The sequence below is a fragment of the Helianthus annuus genome, chromosome 6, assembly GCF_002127325.2.
Source record: "Helianthus annuus cultivar XRQ/B chromosome 6, HanXRQr2.0-SUNRISE, whole genome shotgun sequence".
Lineage (NCBI taxonomy): Eukaryota > Viridiplantae > Streptophyta > Magnoliopsida > Asterales > Asteraceae > Helianthus > Helianthus annuus.
This window is the reverse complement of record NC_035438.2, coordinates 121,860,273-121,877,974: the sequence shown is the minus strand read 5'-3', so window position 1 is coordinate 121,877,974 and position 17,702 is coordinate 121,860,273. Positions and strand designations below refer to the sequence as shown.

General features: G+C 37.6%; 1 protein-coding gene across 1 annotated transcript; it reads left to right on the top strand.

The window, feature by feature from the left end:
• The first annotated feature begins 972 nt into the window (after positions 1-972).
• LOC110865875 (NAC domain-containing protein 86) lies at positions 973-4,882 on the top strand. Its single transcript, XM_022115206.2, has 3 exons — positions 973-1,155; positions 1,558-1,844; positions 4,380-4,882. The coding sequence occupies exons 1-3, from the start codon at positions 999-1,001 to the stop codon at positions 4,632-4,634; spliced, it is 699 nt and encodes a 232-aa protein (XP_021970898.1). The 5' UTR covers positions 973-998; the 3' UTR covers positions 4,635-4,882.
• Positions 4,883-17,702: the final 12,820 nt, after the last annotated feature.

Below are 17,702 nucleotides of genomic sequence, written 5' to 3'. Positions count from 1 at the left end.
TTGTTTGTTAAGGAAATGAACTTGTTCGTGTTCGTTTGTGTTTGTTTGTTAATTTTAGGCAACAAATGAAATCGAACGATGATGAACACAAATGAGCACAAACTAATGTTCATGAACATAAATGGTGACAAACGAACACAAACAAACGTTCATGAACAATATATATAATACGTTGTCACTTATTAAATATTTTATTTGTCGGAATTTTGAAGTATTTAAATAAAATATTAAAGCTAAAATCACTAATGAATTATCGAACACAAACAAACATGTTACCGAAAGTTCACGAACTTAAATGAACGAACGCGCCCTCTGTTCATGTTTGTTCATTTAACTAAACGAACGAAATTTCTTATTTGTGTTTGTTTGTTTAATAAATGAACGAACACAAACGAACTTCCCGCCGAACATTTCACAAACTGTTCGCCAAACGTTTGGTTCATTTGCAGCCCTAATTACACATTATCCACGCATTGATGTAAACACGGATTAAAACGACCCAAGTATCATTAATCATTCACTATAAAACCACGTATTTATACGTATCTTCTAAAGAAAGTTATTTACACAAGAACTCATGTATTTACATATACACATACACATGTATGTATGTATGTATGTGCTTTTCGGCCATTTCTTTTTTCACTATTAAATTTTATACAATTAATACATGTGCTTTTTGTCAATTCTTTTTCATTTTTTATCGTAACCTAAACCACAAGTTTCTGCATGTAAAACATATAAAAAACAAAAGCAAACATGATGTCCTACACAAAGAAAGTTCCCATCACCGTTTATTTAACAAAAATCGATCTTGTAATAGCTTGCTACACACATTTGTACACGAATCTTTTAAAGAACATTAAAGTGAACTAAAGATATGATTCAAAGCCATGCAGCTTTGAATCTGCAAACTGACACATACATACATGTAAAAAAACTCTCTATATATTATATATATGTGTGTGTGTGATCATATCTTTCGGTAGTTGTTAAAAATGGCGCCGGTTGGACTGCCTCCAGGTTTCCGGTTTCACCCGACGGACGAAGAACTCGTGAATTATTATCTTAAAAGGAAGGTTCATGGGCAAGAGATTGAACTTGACATCATTCCTGAAGTTGATTTGTATAAATGTGAGCCATGGGAGTTGGCAGGTTTCTTTCTTTCTTTTTGTATCTCTACTCATCCGACTCACTCGCCTTCAATATCATTGTGTGTTTTGAGCCTCGTATATTGCTAATGTGATTCACAATTAGTCGAGTTAAACATGTGTCAAAACCCGCAAAAAGAACAAAATATAGTATATATATAATTGCTTATGGTGTTTAAAACATTACTATTCAGTTACCCGTGTAACCGAATAGTAATTGACTGACCATATCTTCAGGAAGAAAGTTGATGGTCGAAACGTTTTGTGTATTTATTCAGGACATTTCGACAAAACAACCCTAGGGGTATGTTGTTTCTAGATATGGATAATTCCAATGTTATGAATTTATATAATATTATATATTGTTATTGGTGATAAATCTGTATACATTGATTGATATGAACAGAGAAGTCTTTTTTACCGAGTCAAGATCCAGAATGGTATTTTTTCGGACCACGGGACCGAAAATATCCGAACGGGTTCAGAACAAACCGAGCGACGAGGGCTGGATACTGGAAATCAACGGGTAAAGATCGGAAAGTAACAGGACAAGGTCCGAACCATGGCGCCATTGGAATGAAGAAGACGTTGGTTTATTATCGTGGTCGTGCTCCGCAAGGTATTAGAACAGATTGGGTCATGCATGAGTATCGCCTCGATGATAAAGATTGCCAAGACACATTTAGTGTCCAGGTATCATCTCTACTCAATTGTTCCAATTTTAGGTGCAAGAACGATACATACAATTACATGTGTTTGTGGTTCTAAGAATTCTTAATTTAAAATTGATTATTTAATACATAACTAATTTTAATGTGAGAACCGTATAAATACATGTAACTAATGATTAAATTACAATTTAGATAAGGCTATAGAACCACATAGTCTTTTTCACTAACATTTGGTCACATTAAGTATACATGTTTATACTGTATTGAACTTATTTCAATAATATATATGCCAGATATTGTACAAATTGTCTTAACGTACGTGCGTACAAGATACAATATCAACATGCGATTTTGGTTTTTTTGGAACAACATGCGACTTCTTTTACAACATGCAAAATTTTTATTTTTTTTTAACATGCGACTTTTTGTTTTAAACATGCGACCTTTGGTTTTTTTCAACATGCGAGATTTCCTTTCTGGGCTTATAACGTGCGAATTTGGCATTGTGTACGCTCGTACGTTAAGACAAAATGTACAACACACTATCACAATATATATATATATATATATATATATATATATATATATATATATATATATATATATATATATATATATGAGAGAGATCAGTTTAAAATACTAAAAATATGTTGTTCAAATAAATGAAAAATGTATCCTTAAAGTTTGGTGTAAAAAATACTGCTTAAAGAAATGAAAACGGATCCCTAAACTTGGTGTAAAAAAATGCTTTTAATTTTTTTCAATTTTCATTTGTTTAAAATTAAAAGAAAATAATACAAAAGTAATAGTTATTATATAGCTCTCTCTTAACTTGGATTTCAAAAAAGTAACATACAAACTAGTTTAATTATTCACGTATTTGTATAATATATATTCATGTAGGTATTTGTATAATCTACATGCATGTAGGTAGATATCAGAAAAAAAAAATAGTTTTATTACATGCTTATATATATAACTAACCTACACAAAATTTAAAATAACATGAACAAATTAGTTTGGGTATATATATTTGTATATAACCTACTAATGTTTAGGTAAACGATATAAAATAAAAAAAAAAATTATATACATAACACATATATTATATATAAACTAAAATTAAAAAAATAACTCGTATTTCAAACTTGTTTTGTGTGTTATTGTAAAAAAAATATAATTAAAAATTTAGTGTTATTCGTTACTTGTGGTGATGATGAATCATACAATTCCTCGGTTGCAAAGCAAAGGTGTTGATTTACTTTTTGTCTTTTACTGTAATCGGACAAAAGTATCTTCTCCCATCCCCATCACATACCAAAAGTATTTATTCATCGATTTCCTTTATATATGAGTTTAACTAAAGTAGGATAATTCTATATAAAAAACCCTAAAATTCTTAAAAAACTCTGGAAACCCAAATGGGAAGCCATTTTTACCCAACCTCCCGACATTTTTTTTTTTGAAAAAAATTACACATGTAATATACATGTTTTAGAGTGTTTTGGGCCAAAAAAAAAAACAAAAAAGCGCCGAAGGGATTTTTTAAAAAAAAATAAACAAATTTCAGCTCCTAACACGTGTTAAGCAAAAGAGACATAGTTTCGCTGAAAATTGCTGAAACTTGTTTTTTTTTTTTTTTAAATATCCCTTCGGCGCTTTTTTGATTTTTTTGGCCCAAAAGTCTTAAAAACATGTATATTACATGTGTTATTTTTTTCAAAAAAAAAAATGTCGGGAGCTTGGGTTTTCTCGGGTTTTTTTATATCTATAGGGTTTTCTATCTAGCCCTACCCAACTAAAGTATTATATATATATATATATATATATATATATATATATATATATATATATATATATATATATATATATATATATATATATATATATATATATATATATATATATATATATATATATATATATATATATATATATATGAGTCTAAGAGGGTGTTTGGGGTTGAGTTTTGAAAATAGATTATGCGTTTTGAATAATCAGATAATTAACTGTAATAAAACGTGATGTTGAAAGATAGTTTATGGATTTGATTATGTTGCTTGATATCACAATAATCATGTAATCAACTATTTGAGTGTGGCAAATATATATATTTAAAAAGACAAACAAGTGAAAATCCTTTTTCTAAACGCAAATAATCAATTTTTGAAAAACTGCGTTTTGTTGCAGTAGAGGGGAGCTGCTTTTGGAAAACTGTGTTTTGTAACTTTCTAAACGAAAATAATCAATTTTTTTTATTTTTTTTTACCCAAACGCTCAAAAATGATTATTTACGATTTTAAAACTCAATAATCTAAAAATCTCCTTCAAAACTCAACCCCAAACACTCTCTAATTAGAATTGTTATATAGATATTGGATATAAAATGAAAGAGATTGATCCATACAATGTCTCTTTTGTATAATTTCTTAAAGCAATTTAGCACTTAATTATTATATATACACATTCGTTTAATAGAGAATCAGTCTATCTATGTATGCAAGCATATTTTTATACGTTTATATAAGGTGATAAAATTCGTTGTAAATACATACAGGACGCTTATGCATTGTGTCGCGTCTTCAAGAAAAATGGTGTATGTGTTGAGCTCCAAGAAACCGGACATCCAAGCATGTCGGTATCACAATATTCTCCGACAGTAACAAATGACTATGAGACAATGTCGCCGGATGTTCCAGTGGCTTCATCTTCGTGTGTGGAAGAAGACGATAAAGACGATTCTTGGATGCAGTTCATCACGGATGATCCATGGTGTTCCCCGAATAGTCCACAAGCGACGTTAACAAACTGAAGACAAATTAAAACATTTATAAAAAATAAAATATAAAAGAAAACATACTTGTTTGACTTGTATACTTTTTTTTTTCTTTTTTAATGAAATCGGTAACTATACATTGTTTTGATGAACAAGTTGGTAATTATAACCCATTGGACTCTTAAATTGCTGGTGTAATATTCTTAATTTGTATTATAACTATTACTGTAAGAAAAGATGCTATTTAAAAGCAAATACATTTATACATTTGATATCGAGTTTAATTTACTAGATATGGTTCATGACTTCAGAGTGTGCATGGGTTAGTTAGGTTCGGTTTTGAGCCTTGATCAAAAACCAAAATGTTCAGTTAAGGGGCTTTAAAAACCGATTGGTTTCGATTCATCAATTTTCAGCAATGGGTTGGTTCAGATTTTGGTTAATAAGCGAAAAGTTGACTTAGGATAAAAAAAATAACTTGGGCTGAAAATTGTAACTTCTAGTTAGGCTACCTGTAACACCCCCGCCCCAATACAGAACAGGAGGTCACATCAAATGCCAACAGAACATCTTAAGTCCAAAAGGAAACACTTAAATTACTGAAGGGGTATGGTCGCCAGGCTTAGGCGCAAAGAACCATCACCCAGTATACTTAGGCACTTAAGGCTAAAAACATGATTCAGTCCTGCGAAAGCATACAGGGAGCGCATGCGGACATCATCAGACGATGGAACTCATCCAACACATGCTACGGTTTCGCGCAAGCCTACAGGGCGCACGCGCAAGGGCAGCATCTTATTACGATGCAAGTGGAACCATCACTTTGACTTCTGTGACCAATTGAGAAGTTGCAAACTCTGACAATGCATTAAGCTGAGTAGTTAATGGGGATGTGTTGTTTTGTACTGTGGAACTCATCCAACACATGCTACCACTTGCATAAAGCTGATGAACAGACTGACAACGCTAACATGTCATGTGACGGCTTCTCCTTCGTGCGCCTGACACAACAGGACACGTGGCGACACCTCCACCGTGCGCTTGACACTGCTGTAGTCTGCACACCTGACAAACCAGAAGATAAGCTGATACTTGTCACGACAAGTCCATCAGATGACCCATTGGCCTCTCTCCTTCACTCTTCGGCTATAAATACCAGACTTCGAACCAGGTTTCACGGATGCAATTCATCACGGATGATCCATGGTGTTCCCCGAATAGTCCACAAGCGACGTTAACAAACTGAAGACAAATTAAAACATTTATAAAAAATAAAATATAAAAGAAAACATACTTGTTTGACTTGTATACTTTTTTTTTCTTTTTTAATGAAATCGGTAACTATACATTGTTTTGATGAACAAGTTTGGTAATTATAACCCATTGGACTGTTAAATTGCTGGTGTAATATTCTTAATTTGTATTATAACTATTACTATAAGAAAAGATGCTATTTAAAAGCAAATACATTTAAGAGTTTATACATTTGATATCGAGTTTAATTTACTAGATATGGTTCATGACTTCAGAGATTGCATGGGTTAGTTAGGTTCGGTTTTGAGCCTTGATCAAAAACCAAAATGTTCAGTTAAGGGGCTTTAAAAACCGATTGGTTTCGATTCATCAATTTTCAGCAATGGGTTGGTTCAGATTTTGGTTAATAAGCGAAAAGTTGACTTAGGATAAAAAAAATAACTTGGGCTGAAAATTGTAACTTCTAGTTAGGCTACCTGTAACACCCCCGCCCCAATACAGAACAGGAGGTCACATCAAATGCCAACAGAACATCTTAAGTCCAAAAGGAAACACTTAAATTACTGAAGGGGTATGGTCGCCAGGCTTAGGCGCAAGTAACCATCACCCAATATACTTAGGCACTTAAGGCTAAAAACATGATTCAGTCCTGCGAAAGCGTACAGGGAGCGCGTGTGGAGACGATGGAACTCATCCAACACATGCTACGGTTTTGCGCAAGCCTACAGGGCGCACGCGCAAGGGCAGCATCTTATTACGATGCAAGTGGAACCATCAATTTGACTTCTGTGACCAATTGTGTCACACCCCAACCGATGGTGGAATCATCGGGGCGCGGCACTGAGCGAAACAGATTGTTCAGAAGTTTCCACAACAACTATCATATAATTCAGTTATATAACACGTCCCATACCGTGTCCCAAACAATAACAAGTTATCATAGAAATCAACCAAACAATATGGGAACTGTTCCGACAACTCATGTTCTTAATTATTACAGACCGAAAGTAAATATTGTTTTAAGACCTCTAGACGACTATCCGTAAATCTTACTGACTACAGGTGCCAGTACAAGATCTACAGATAATTATGGCCCTGGAGCAGGTACGTGGACACTGTCCTAAGGTCACAGACTCCTAGAAGCTTATTATTGCCTCGCTTCCCTAGCACGCTAGTAGCTTAAACACCTGTCACATACGTTAAAATAACAGTCAATACATATAATGTAAAGGTGAGTACACAAGTTTGATATAGCATATAGAGTTCGAATAGTTTACGCATAACCAAGCACGTACACAAGGGAAAACGATGCATGTAAATTATCGACATGGGACCATCGATACCAACGACTGCGGGTTGACTGTCCGAGACAGTTCGCAATACATGATTACCACCGTAATCCATGCAAGTAATTGTCCTTAGCAACCCCCGTGTGAACGGGTGCTGAGTCCAAACTATAGTACTACGTTGCTAAAGCAGGTAGATAGCACTCCACGTGTAAACATAATAAACAGCAATCATTTAGACAAGTAATACATGCAAGTAGGTTAGCGTTCAAATAGTTTGTGTTGTTTGTGAATTTGATAGATTACGTATGTAACACCCAAAAGTGCTGAAAGCAAAAAGGGATCGAGTATACTCACAGTGGTTGATTGTGGATTGAAGGGAGCACTGAGAATAGGTTAGCCTGAATAGTTTGATAACACAACGATGAGTAACGCGGAAAAGTAAACAATGTACTTGGATCGAGTAGGCCATTCGATCGGACAGCAGTTCGATCGAGCGGGCTGTTCGATTGGTTTGAAAGTCCGTTCGAACATCCATTCGATCGGCTGGCTGGCTCGATCGGCTGGTTCCTTCAAGTGGATTGTTTCTTCCTTTGATGTGAAGGATGTGTTTGTGTATGATGGTTTGTACTACCTTTCAGGTTGGTCGATCGAACAGCTGTTCGATCGGTTAGCCCAACCGATCGGTTAGCATTGCAGACTTGACAAGATGTCACTCGATCGGTTAGCATGCTCGATCGGGTGACATTCCATTGTTTCAAAAGTCTAAGTGTTTTAAGGTATAGTATCTCATGATCCGAGCAGTAATGATTACAATCGAGTGGCGTAGTCGATCGAACAGTACCTCGTCAATACTACACTTTTGTGAGTTGGTGGGTCTAAGTGCTAGTCGATCGGTTAGCCTAACCGATCGGCTGGCATAGTCGTTCGGTTGGGCTGTTCGATCGAACAGCCTAGCCGTTCGGCCAGCTTCTCGACTCGGTTAACTTATCACCTAACACTTGGTTATTCCCGTTATTTGGTGTGATTTGGAGATATTTTGACTACGAGTTGAACCACAAAACTGAAATCCCTACTTAGTCTACTGACTCGAATAGGAATCACCCAAACTCGGTCAGAGACGGTTTGGAACCCAAGTTTAACATTTAACCCGGAGTCGGTTTATCTCTTGGTGGGACCCGAATCTTGAACCATGTGTTTGTCTAGATTGATTTGTAAATCGGTTCAAGTCTCGTTTTCACCTTTTTGAGTGTAAAAGAGTTGAAAGATAGATGAAAATCCATCTTCCAATCCTTTTCCACCGTGAAATGTTAAGATCTTTGGAAGATTTTAAGTTGTTGTTGTGGAAATCGGTTAGATCCAGCTTGTTCATGGTTGAATGAAGTCAAGAACATGAAGTTCTTGATGAACACCAAGAACACCATGATGACATCACTCAAGAACACCTAGATCTTGGTGATTTCATGAATGAAATTCAGATTTTTGAAAGATAGAAAGATGGGGAATCGATTAATGAACAAAAACGTACAAGGATTAGAACGAAATACTTACCGGTTTGAGAGAAATCTGAGATTTAGTGAGAAGAAGAGGCTGGTCGGTCAGAGCTTTTCCAAAAGTGGAAAGCTTGACAAGGACAGCCCTATTTATAGGCTTCCAAAAGAGGAAAGGGTCTGCTGATCGAACAGCATCCCTGATCGAGCAGCTGTCCGATCGAACAGCCTGTTCGATCGGCTAGCCTGTTCGATCAGGTTGTCCTGTTCGATCGGCTTGCCTGGTTTTTGAGTGTTTTGCGATGATTTTCGATATTTCGAGTTCGATGAACGATGATTTGAGGATGATAGAATTCCTAATCAAATTACTTTTAGTTCCAACTACTATATCTACATACAAGCATCCTTACAACCATTTCGGGTTCGATTTCCATTGGGTTTGATTTACTTTTGAGTCTTGATTGATTTGATTGATTCACCACACACTTTAACATAAAAGTAAACATGCACAAGTAACACATAAGGCACACACACACGTATAAAAAGTACAAAAATCCCCACACTTGAGTTCGATGATTGATTTGATTAGCTTGATTACTGATTGACTAGCTTTATTGCGTTGTTACTTCCTACCATCCACAGTTGGTCGTTGATTCGCAGTTCGATTATCGGTCGATTAGTTTGATTATACAACACTTACTCCAAATAATACGAAAATCAAAATGAAACTAAAGTGAAATTAATCTTTATTAATCTTTAATTCCAATAACAGTCAACACTTGACTTTGACTTTGACTTTGGAATACACGGGGTGTTACAAATTGAGAAGTTGCAAACTCTGACAATGCATTAAGCTGGGTAGTTAATGGGGATGTGTTGCTTTGTACTGTGGAACTCATCCAACACATGCTACCACTTGTATAAAGCTGATGAACAGACTGACAACGCTAACAGGTCATGTGACGGCTTCTCCTTCGTGCGCCTGACACAACAGGACACGTGGCGACACCTCCACCGTGCGCCTGACACTGCTGTAGTCTGCACACCTGACAAACCAGAAGATAAGCTGATACTTGTCACGACAAGTCCATCAGATGACCCATTGGCCTCTCTCCTTCACTCTTCGGCTATAAATACCAGACTTCGAACCAGGTTTCACGGATGCAGTTCATCACGGATGATCCATGGTGTTCCCCGAATAGTCCACAAGCGACGTTAACAAACTGAAGGCAGATTAAAACATTTATAAAAAATAAAATATAAAAGAAAACATACTTGTTTGACTTGTATACTCTTTTTTTTTCTTTTTTAATGAAATCGGTAACTATACATTGTTTTGATGAACAACTTTGGTAATTATAACCCATTGGACTGCTAAATTGATGGTGTAATATTCTTAATGTGTATTATAACTATTACTGTAAGAACAGATGCTATTTAAAAGCAAATACATTTAAGAGTTTATACATTTAATGTCGAGTTTATTTTACTAGTTACTAGGGAGAAAGCCCGTGCGATGCACGACATGCATAATAGCTATTGTTTGTTCGTGGTAAGACGTCTGACATGGCCGGTGCATAACATGTAAGACAATATGCCTACAAAGGGGCGTGCTTAAACTTTATTAAACCATGGACCATAAGTTGTTTCCTTGGCAAAACTTACCGGCCAAAAAGAAGTGAAAAAAGATGTCTTCCAAGAAAAAAAAAACATGAAACAGAAAAAGGAAAAACGCATAAACTCTCGCACGCCTTCCTATCTTATTGGATAACACATAGACCAAACTTTAGCTAACGCATGCCACCGTCATCCCCAATCCCATCACCAGCCAACTGACTGCAGTGAAATAACGAAAAGAAAACTATTAAAAATGGTATACTACGTTTACGTATATATGCATCGAAAAGTAGTACGGGTTTTCATTAGTAACACTAAGTGCAGATGGTATACCTTTCATGTGGGTCACTATCAACTGTTTCTTCTGAATTCGAATCTGCATAAGCAGGCCTGGGAAGGAAAAGCACGAAACATTTATGTAGACGGTTATCCAAAAATAAATATGCACAATTACATTGTTTATGGAAATCAATCAATTATAGTTGAAAGTTTTTTTGTTGCTTTTCCATTTATAACGACACCAAGTTTATTTTTTTCAAAAGCCAACTTCTCCCCTTATATGTCTTTACACATTCGAAGCGATGCATTACCAAATTTTTTTATTCCTATTTTTTTAATGTAGAACAATGCACTTTTATATTTACGAACTCAAGTTTCTGACTGTTGTAGCCTCCTAATTTTAAAATAGAGTAAACATATACCAGGTATGTAAATAACATTTCAGATCAAGTAGAAAGGTAAATAACACATCTTTAATTAAAATGGTTTATTAAACAGGACACGAATAAAGTGTAAGCCGATATACACCTTACGTTCGCTTCAACGCGCTTAACTGGTGTTGGTATGGGTAGCACCCCCTTGTCTTTAGCGGGGATCGATGGAGGTGTGGAAGAACCAAAGGGCTTACAACCATCCCCATCTAGCAAGACATTCTTGCAGTTGAAGGATTCAAAATGGCCATGATCATAATACGTACACGAATCAAGCTGGAGGGTCTGAGTGCTGCCCACAAGAGAGTGCAAACAATTCGACAATGTTGAAATGCTTCCATCAGCGTTCCTTACCATCACCGGAGTGAACTTATCCTGTATGTCAGTGGAATAAAGGCTGTAGACGCGTGACAGGCCAGACTCTGCTGTGAGTATACTATGAGCAGTGGTCTTTGTCAAGCGTTGGGCGGTGTCTTCAAAGCAGACAACGACAGCTTCGGCTGTTGAGTCAAACACCTCGAGTTCTAGCCTGAAACTGTGCAAGGTTTGTAATTTATTTTCAGTTATAAGCCTGCATGAGAATGGCTATGATGTGTGCAAAATGCAACATATAAATTACATCAAATGAGGCATAAAACTAACCCTTTTTAAGTACTAATGTTGAAAAAAGTGTGTTTTTGTCTTCCTTTTGTATTTTCAGGATTAAATGAGCTCAAATTAACAAAAGAAGCAAAAAGGCAGCTAAATCTAACATAAATACAAGAAAAGGAACAAAAGTGGATTGCCCGACCCCTCGACAGCTTCCTCCCAAGCAAAATAGAGAAGGCAGAAGACTGAACACGCCCCGTGCTCAGCGAGCATGGGGCCGTGCCCAAGAAGCAGCAGAAAAGACAAACCTATAGAAGCTTCCATTGCTCACCACGGGGGCGTGCCCAGTGAACACGGGGGCGTGCCCAAAGTACTGCAGGCGCATTAATTGTAATTGCGAATTACAATTAATGAGGAGAGATAGTGTCAGACGGGCACGGGGCCGTGCCCAGGCCTCTGTTCAGCCTATAAATAGGAGTGCTTGGCTTCATTGCAACTGATCCCTTGGTACACCACCTCTCTCACACTTCATCCACCACCCACCACCATCACAACACCATCATCCACCACCATCATCCATTGTCCATCATAGAGTGCGTGAGTCGTCTCGGGATCCAAGATTGATCGTAAGAGTTCTTGACAATCAAGGCCATGTTTGCCTAAGTCTCTTACATCACTTGGTGAAGACAAGTGTTTAGTATAATACTTTTTATTTTTAATCTTTTGCACTTTTTATTTGGTTTTGTATTAATGACTTTAATAACTAGTTGCGTATGTTGAAGGTGACTTTTCCTTATCGTTTGTCCGTGGTGTCTTGGCATTATTTTACTGTCTATATAAAATAAAAGATTTTCACCATTCATATCTCCACGGTCTATATGGAGGTATGTTGGCTACCTGGTCGGGGGTTAAGGGAACGGTTTGGTAAGGGTCTTGCCCTTGTTCAGCGTTTAGAGGTCCTGCAAGGGACCTGGGTCAAATTTAGTAGGACCTCCTTCAATACCCAAAAGGTATTGGATGGCGGGGGTCCAAACTCTTTGATCCCCTCATAAGTTAACTACTATTAATACTATAACCCGACTATTTAGGACTGTATCCCTGCTGACTCAGACTACTTAGTCGAGGGTAACGTCACCTCCAAAAGAGGGGCCTACCATAATTTGCATTAATAACTTAATTCATTATCTTTCAATAATCCGACCCTTTAGGATTGTATCCTTGCTGAATCAAACTACTGGGTTGAGGGTAACGTCGTCTTCAAAAGAGGGGCCTACTACAATAACTAAGATAATCTCTTAAACAAGTGCAAAAGTGCGAAAATAATCAAAGGTTATACTAATACACGAGTCGGATCCAAGTGATTCATCTTGTCTATCTGTTTTTATATATTTTTATTTTATTTTTCAGCATTTAGTTAGTTTTATTTTCTTAGTTTAAAAATCTTTTTCTAACATTTTTATTTGGTTAGACGTTGAGGATAAACCGGTACTAAAAGCTCTTGTGTCCTTGGACGACCTCGGTATCTTACCAACACTATACTACGTCCACGATGGGTGCACTTGCCCATATGTGTGTTTAGTGTTAGTAAATATCGTGTTTTATAAATTTAAAACTTGGCTAAAAAGTGTAAAAAGGGCTTAAAAATACATCTAAAACATATATACACTAACACGCATCAAGTTTTTTGGCGCCGTTGCCGGGGACACAAGGATTTTAAGAAAGTTAGGAATCAATGGCCTAATCATTTTTTCTTATTTTCTTTTTAATTTTTTAGGATTTTCTTAGTTTTTCAGCTTCTGCAGAGCTCAGCACGGGCCGTGCCTGGTCGGACACGGACCGTGCCCAGCATTGTCACTGGCAGTTTTTAGTTTTCCAAGTTACAGAAGGCTGACCATGGGGCCGTGTCGGTGCAACACGGGGCCGTGTCCAACTTTCCAGTAACTGGGATCTGGAAAACAATCACTGTAACTCCGACCACGGGCCGTGTTCATTGAGCACGGGGCCGTGGTGAACCTTCTGACCAGCATTCTTTTCTGTTTTTATTGCAGGACTTGGAACCAGACGCCAACCCTACTGTTGGATCTGAGTTTGATTTTGATTGTATTTTATGTTTGAAAAATAAGATGAAGATGGATGAGTGTGCAGCGGAAATTATAATGAAAACAAACTTTGCATACAATCAAACGAGAGTAATACTTTTATCAAACATCTTTACACAGAGAACCGAAAGATTGAATTTATTTCAATTACGATTACAATGATTGATGTAAGAATGCAAACTCCCCCTCAGCCAGAGCTCAGTAGTTTGTTCGTGCAAAGAAGACGAATGATGCAAAGAGCTAATAGAACAGTACCAAGTACTGAACTATTTATAGGCACTTGCAAACTACTGAGCATCTTTGATGACGTCACCATGAAAGTGACATCTAACAAACTCTAACCTCTGATCTATACAGACACTGCTTGTGTTAACTACTGCTAATAAATTCTATTACAAAACAGACTTTAGAACAGCTGCTGCAACCTTCTACTGCTGTGAACCCAGCAGCACTTGTCCGGATCAGCAGTGCTTGACTCAAGGCAGTAGATTGAATCAGCAGGACTTTAGTCTTCCATCAGATCTTTAGTTGAGCAGTAGTTATGGGTCAGCAGTTTAGCAAGATCAGCAGATAGGAGGTCATCAGCAGTTGTAATCACTTTCAAGGGGAGAGATTTGTATATCAGCATCTGCTTATTCAGAATCCACTGCTCTGATCCAGTTTTGGCTTTAATTATCTGTTCCTCTGATAGGGTTCAATCCCAACAATATCCCCCTGGAACAGATAATGCCAAAACCCTTCATTATTTGTGGATATTTTATTGCCTCATTAACAGCTCCCTTATCTGACCTTTAAATTGTAATTCAAAGTCAAGGGCATCTGTATCTTCATCATCCCTGCTAAGTGGAAGATCAAGGAGATCCTGCAAATCTTCAAGACTCAGGCCAAGAGCTTGTTCCCTTGATATTTTCTCCACTTCTCCACCAGACCTGAGCAAAGTCAATACGCAGGTCTGTTTGTCAGTTGCCCACTTTTGTATTTTTGAGCCTGATGGGTTTCTTGGGAGATTCTTATTTGTAGAAGTATTTGGTGAGGCTGGCCTGTTCATCACTGGCTGAGCAGTGGTAGCAGAGTTTTCCTGTTCAAGTTCTTCTTTTAACGTTCTTAACAAGCCTTCTTTTACAACAGCATTTCCAGTAAGAATTTCTTGAACAGTTTCAGCTCCTAACTGGCTTTGTTTCCTTCTTTTGTAGATGGCATTACCAGCTGGTGGCTCTCCTGATTTGCAGCTTTGATGGTCCTTTTGAAACCGCTGCTTCAGGGTAGTCAGGTTTTTGAGGAATTTTTGGATCTTTCTTTCTTAATTCCTCCAACCTTTTGTAGGTTGACCTGACCACATCTTCTTTCCATCTAGCAATTTGTCTTTTTGTACCAAAATCAGCAACAACCAGTTCTTCTTTCATTCTCTTTAGCTCCATTTGCTTATCAGGTACATTCTTTCTGAACTTTGCCCAATCAGGAGGAGTGTGAGTGACTTTCCTTTTTATCATGTCTTGAATTCTTGCAGCTTCAACTTCAAGTTCAGGAACAGTCCACTCTTTGTACATGTGTCTCTCTCCTTTGTATCTTTTGTGAAACATAATGCTTTCAATGTAGTCTTTCTTCAAAGTTTCAGCTGCTCTTTCTGAAATTTGTTGACTGACATTCTTTGCAAAACGTTCTAGGGAACTGACTTGTGTGAGCAGATATTGGTAGTATCTTGATACTTCTTTGTCAGATTTCCCTTGTGTGTTTCTATTCGAAATATCCTCTGCTTGCTTGGCCTTTATCTTCAAATATTCTTCAATATTTTTGGGCCAGGGATATCCTTTGATTGAAGGCAAACTCCTTTTGGCAGGGTCATCCTCAGTATAGAAAGATTTTATTTCTTCTCTAACAGCTTCTAGTTCAAGAGGAAATTGAACACCTGCAGGAGGTAAGGGCTTGTGCATTGGAACAGAAGAGAGTGGAACTGGTTTTGGTATTTTGACAAGAGCTAAAGGTTTTGAAGATGTTTGGGATGGTGCAGTGACACCATCTTTAGGAATTAGCCTTCTCCTTTTTATTTGAGGAGGGGCTGATGATGTTTTGGATGGAAAGGTGGTTGTAGTGGCAGTGGTTTGTGATAGACTAACAGTTGTTGAAACAACTGGTGTTCCAACCACTGTTGTCTTTACAGCAGAAGTTATAACAACTGCTGTCTTCTGCCTTTTGACAGGAGGTGATTTTGATTCTGGTGGTGATGGTGGTAAAGCAGTGGATGTAGTGTGTGTTGAGATGGTGTGTGTTGAAGTGGGAGCAGATGATGAAACTACTGAAGTACCAAAAGCAGCTGATACACCAGGAGTTACAACAGCTGTTTTAGGTGGTGGTTTTTGAGCAGACTTTGAACGTCTGACCGGAATGGATTTGGGTAGCCTTACTTTTCTAGTAGGCTTCTTCTTTTCATCAATAAGATTTTCATCATCTCTTGACCCTGAAGTACCCTGATCCAGATAATCCACCCTGGCTTTCTTTTTGGCCTCTCTATCCCTTTTCACACATGCAAGTGCTTCTGCAAGTGCATTTGTGGTCACATCAATTTTCTTACTCCCATCTGGCAAAGGAATCTTTTTGGTCATATTTGAATTTTCTGGTGCAAGGTAGAGACCATCTGTTATTCCTTTCCTCCTCCACTCCTGAATTTTCTCCCCCGTTTTGGCATTATCTTCGGGGAGTTGATTAATGAAGAATACTGGTGGAGGAGCAGTGCCAGAGTTGTGCAGGATCTGAGTTTTGAGAGCCTTTAGATCAGCCTGAGTGTCTTTGAACCTAGACTCTATAGCATTTCTCAGCTCTTGAACATGTTTTTCAAGTTGCTGATCTGAGACTTGTGCTTGATGATGGAGAAAAGGTTGAAAAAGATTCCAGAGCTCATTTGTAGCAGGTGCCTGTTGGAGAGCAGGTGCTTGAGGTGGAACAGCAGTGGATTGTACCTTTTGTACTTGTAACAACTGTTGGAGCATATCTTTGAGCTCAGCAACAGAGTTATCAAGTTTTTCAACACGAGCCGTCAATTTCTGGTACTTTAAATCATCACCCAATTTAATGGGATCATCTGATTTCCCACTAACAGTGGTTATATCAGTGGTTGAAGTAGGGAGTTTACTCCAAACATTAACCACTGATGCCCCTTTTTCTTGGTACTGGGGTCTTCTTCCTTCAACACTTGACAACCTTTTGATGTTGCCAGTAGGATAAATAAATCCACTGGTGGTTGGCAGAGGTGCTATAAAAGGAATTGCCTCCAAGGAAGTCTTATTGATGTAACCACTGTCCAACTGTAACCCAGTGGGTTCAACAGTTGTAGTGGCTGCTTCACTTGGATTACCACAAAGAGTTACTTGTAACTCAATGGGTGTAACCTCCTCAGGTTGTGTTGGTGGGTTAGCAAAGAATGATACAGCAGGCTCAGTCATTTGTTGAGGTATATTCTCATTGACAGGTGATTGAGAAGGACTGAGTAATGCCTGGTTCAAATCAATTGCATCCAACAGTAATTGTGTTTTTGGTGGAATTGAGGATGTGATGGTGGGTGTAGAAAGTGGATTTGCTCTGGGCATTGAGCTGTGGATAATGGAAACGAGTGTATCCAGAGCATCATAATGTGGTGGCCCTTTGTGTACAACCTGGTCTTTTTGTGAAGAAGCAGGAGGAGTTATGGTTATGAGTTGAGATATTTGTACCAACTGCTGTGAGGAAGAAGCAGCAGTGATTTCTTGTGACATTTGTGTTGTCACAGGCATTAACTCTGGTATCTCATCCTCCAGAGTTGCCGTTTTGATTGGGTTGGGGGGTTTTTGATTTTTCTTTTTGTAAAACTTTTTGGGTTTTGTAGGTGTGGGTTTCAAAACAGTTGGTCTGCTGCTTTGATCACCTAGAGCAGTAGGCTCAGCAGCAGATACCTGAGGAGCAGTGGTAGCTGCTAAATTCTGCTCAGGTACCCCTGCTTGTGTTTTGCAAGGTGCTAACATTCGTGAAAAAGTTTCAGATGTTAGGCAGTTTATTACAGTTATTTCACCTTGGTTTAGTAAAGCTAAAT

What these genes read in the sequence shown, in the direction of transcription:
- LOC110865875 (XM_022115206.2), top strand. Translation starts at nt 999, where the DNA reads ATGGCGCCGGTTGGACTGCCTCCAGGTTTCCGGTTTCACCCGACGGAC. An exon ending in TGAGCCATGGGAGTTGGCAG is followed by an intron (nt 1,156 to 1,557) that starts GTTTCTTTCTTT and finishes TGATATGAACAG; the next exon opens with AGAAGTCTTTTTTACCGAGT. An exon ending in AAGACACATTTAGTGTCCAG is followed by an intron (nt 1,845 to 4,379) that starts GTATCATCTCTA and finishes AAATACATACAG; the next exon opens with GACGCTTATGCATTGTGTCG.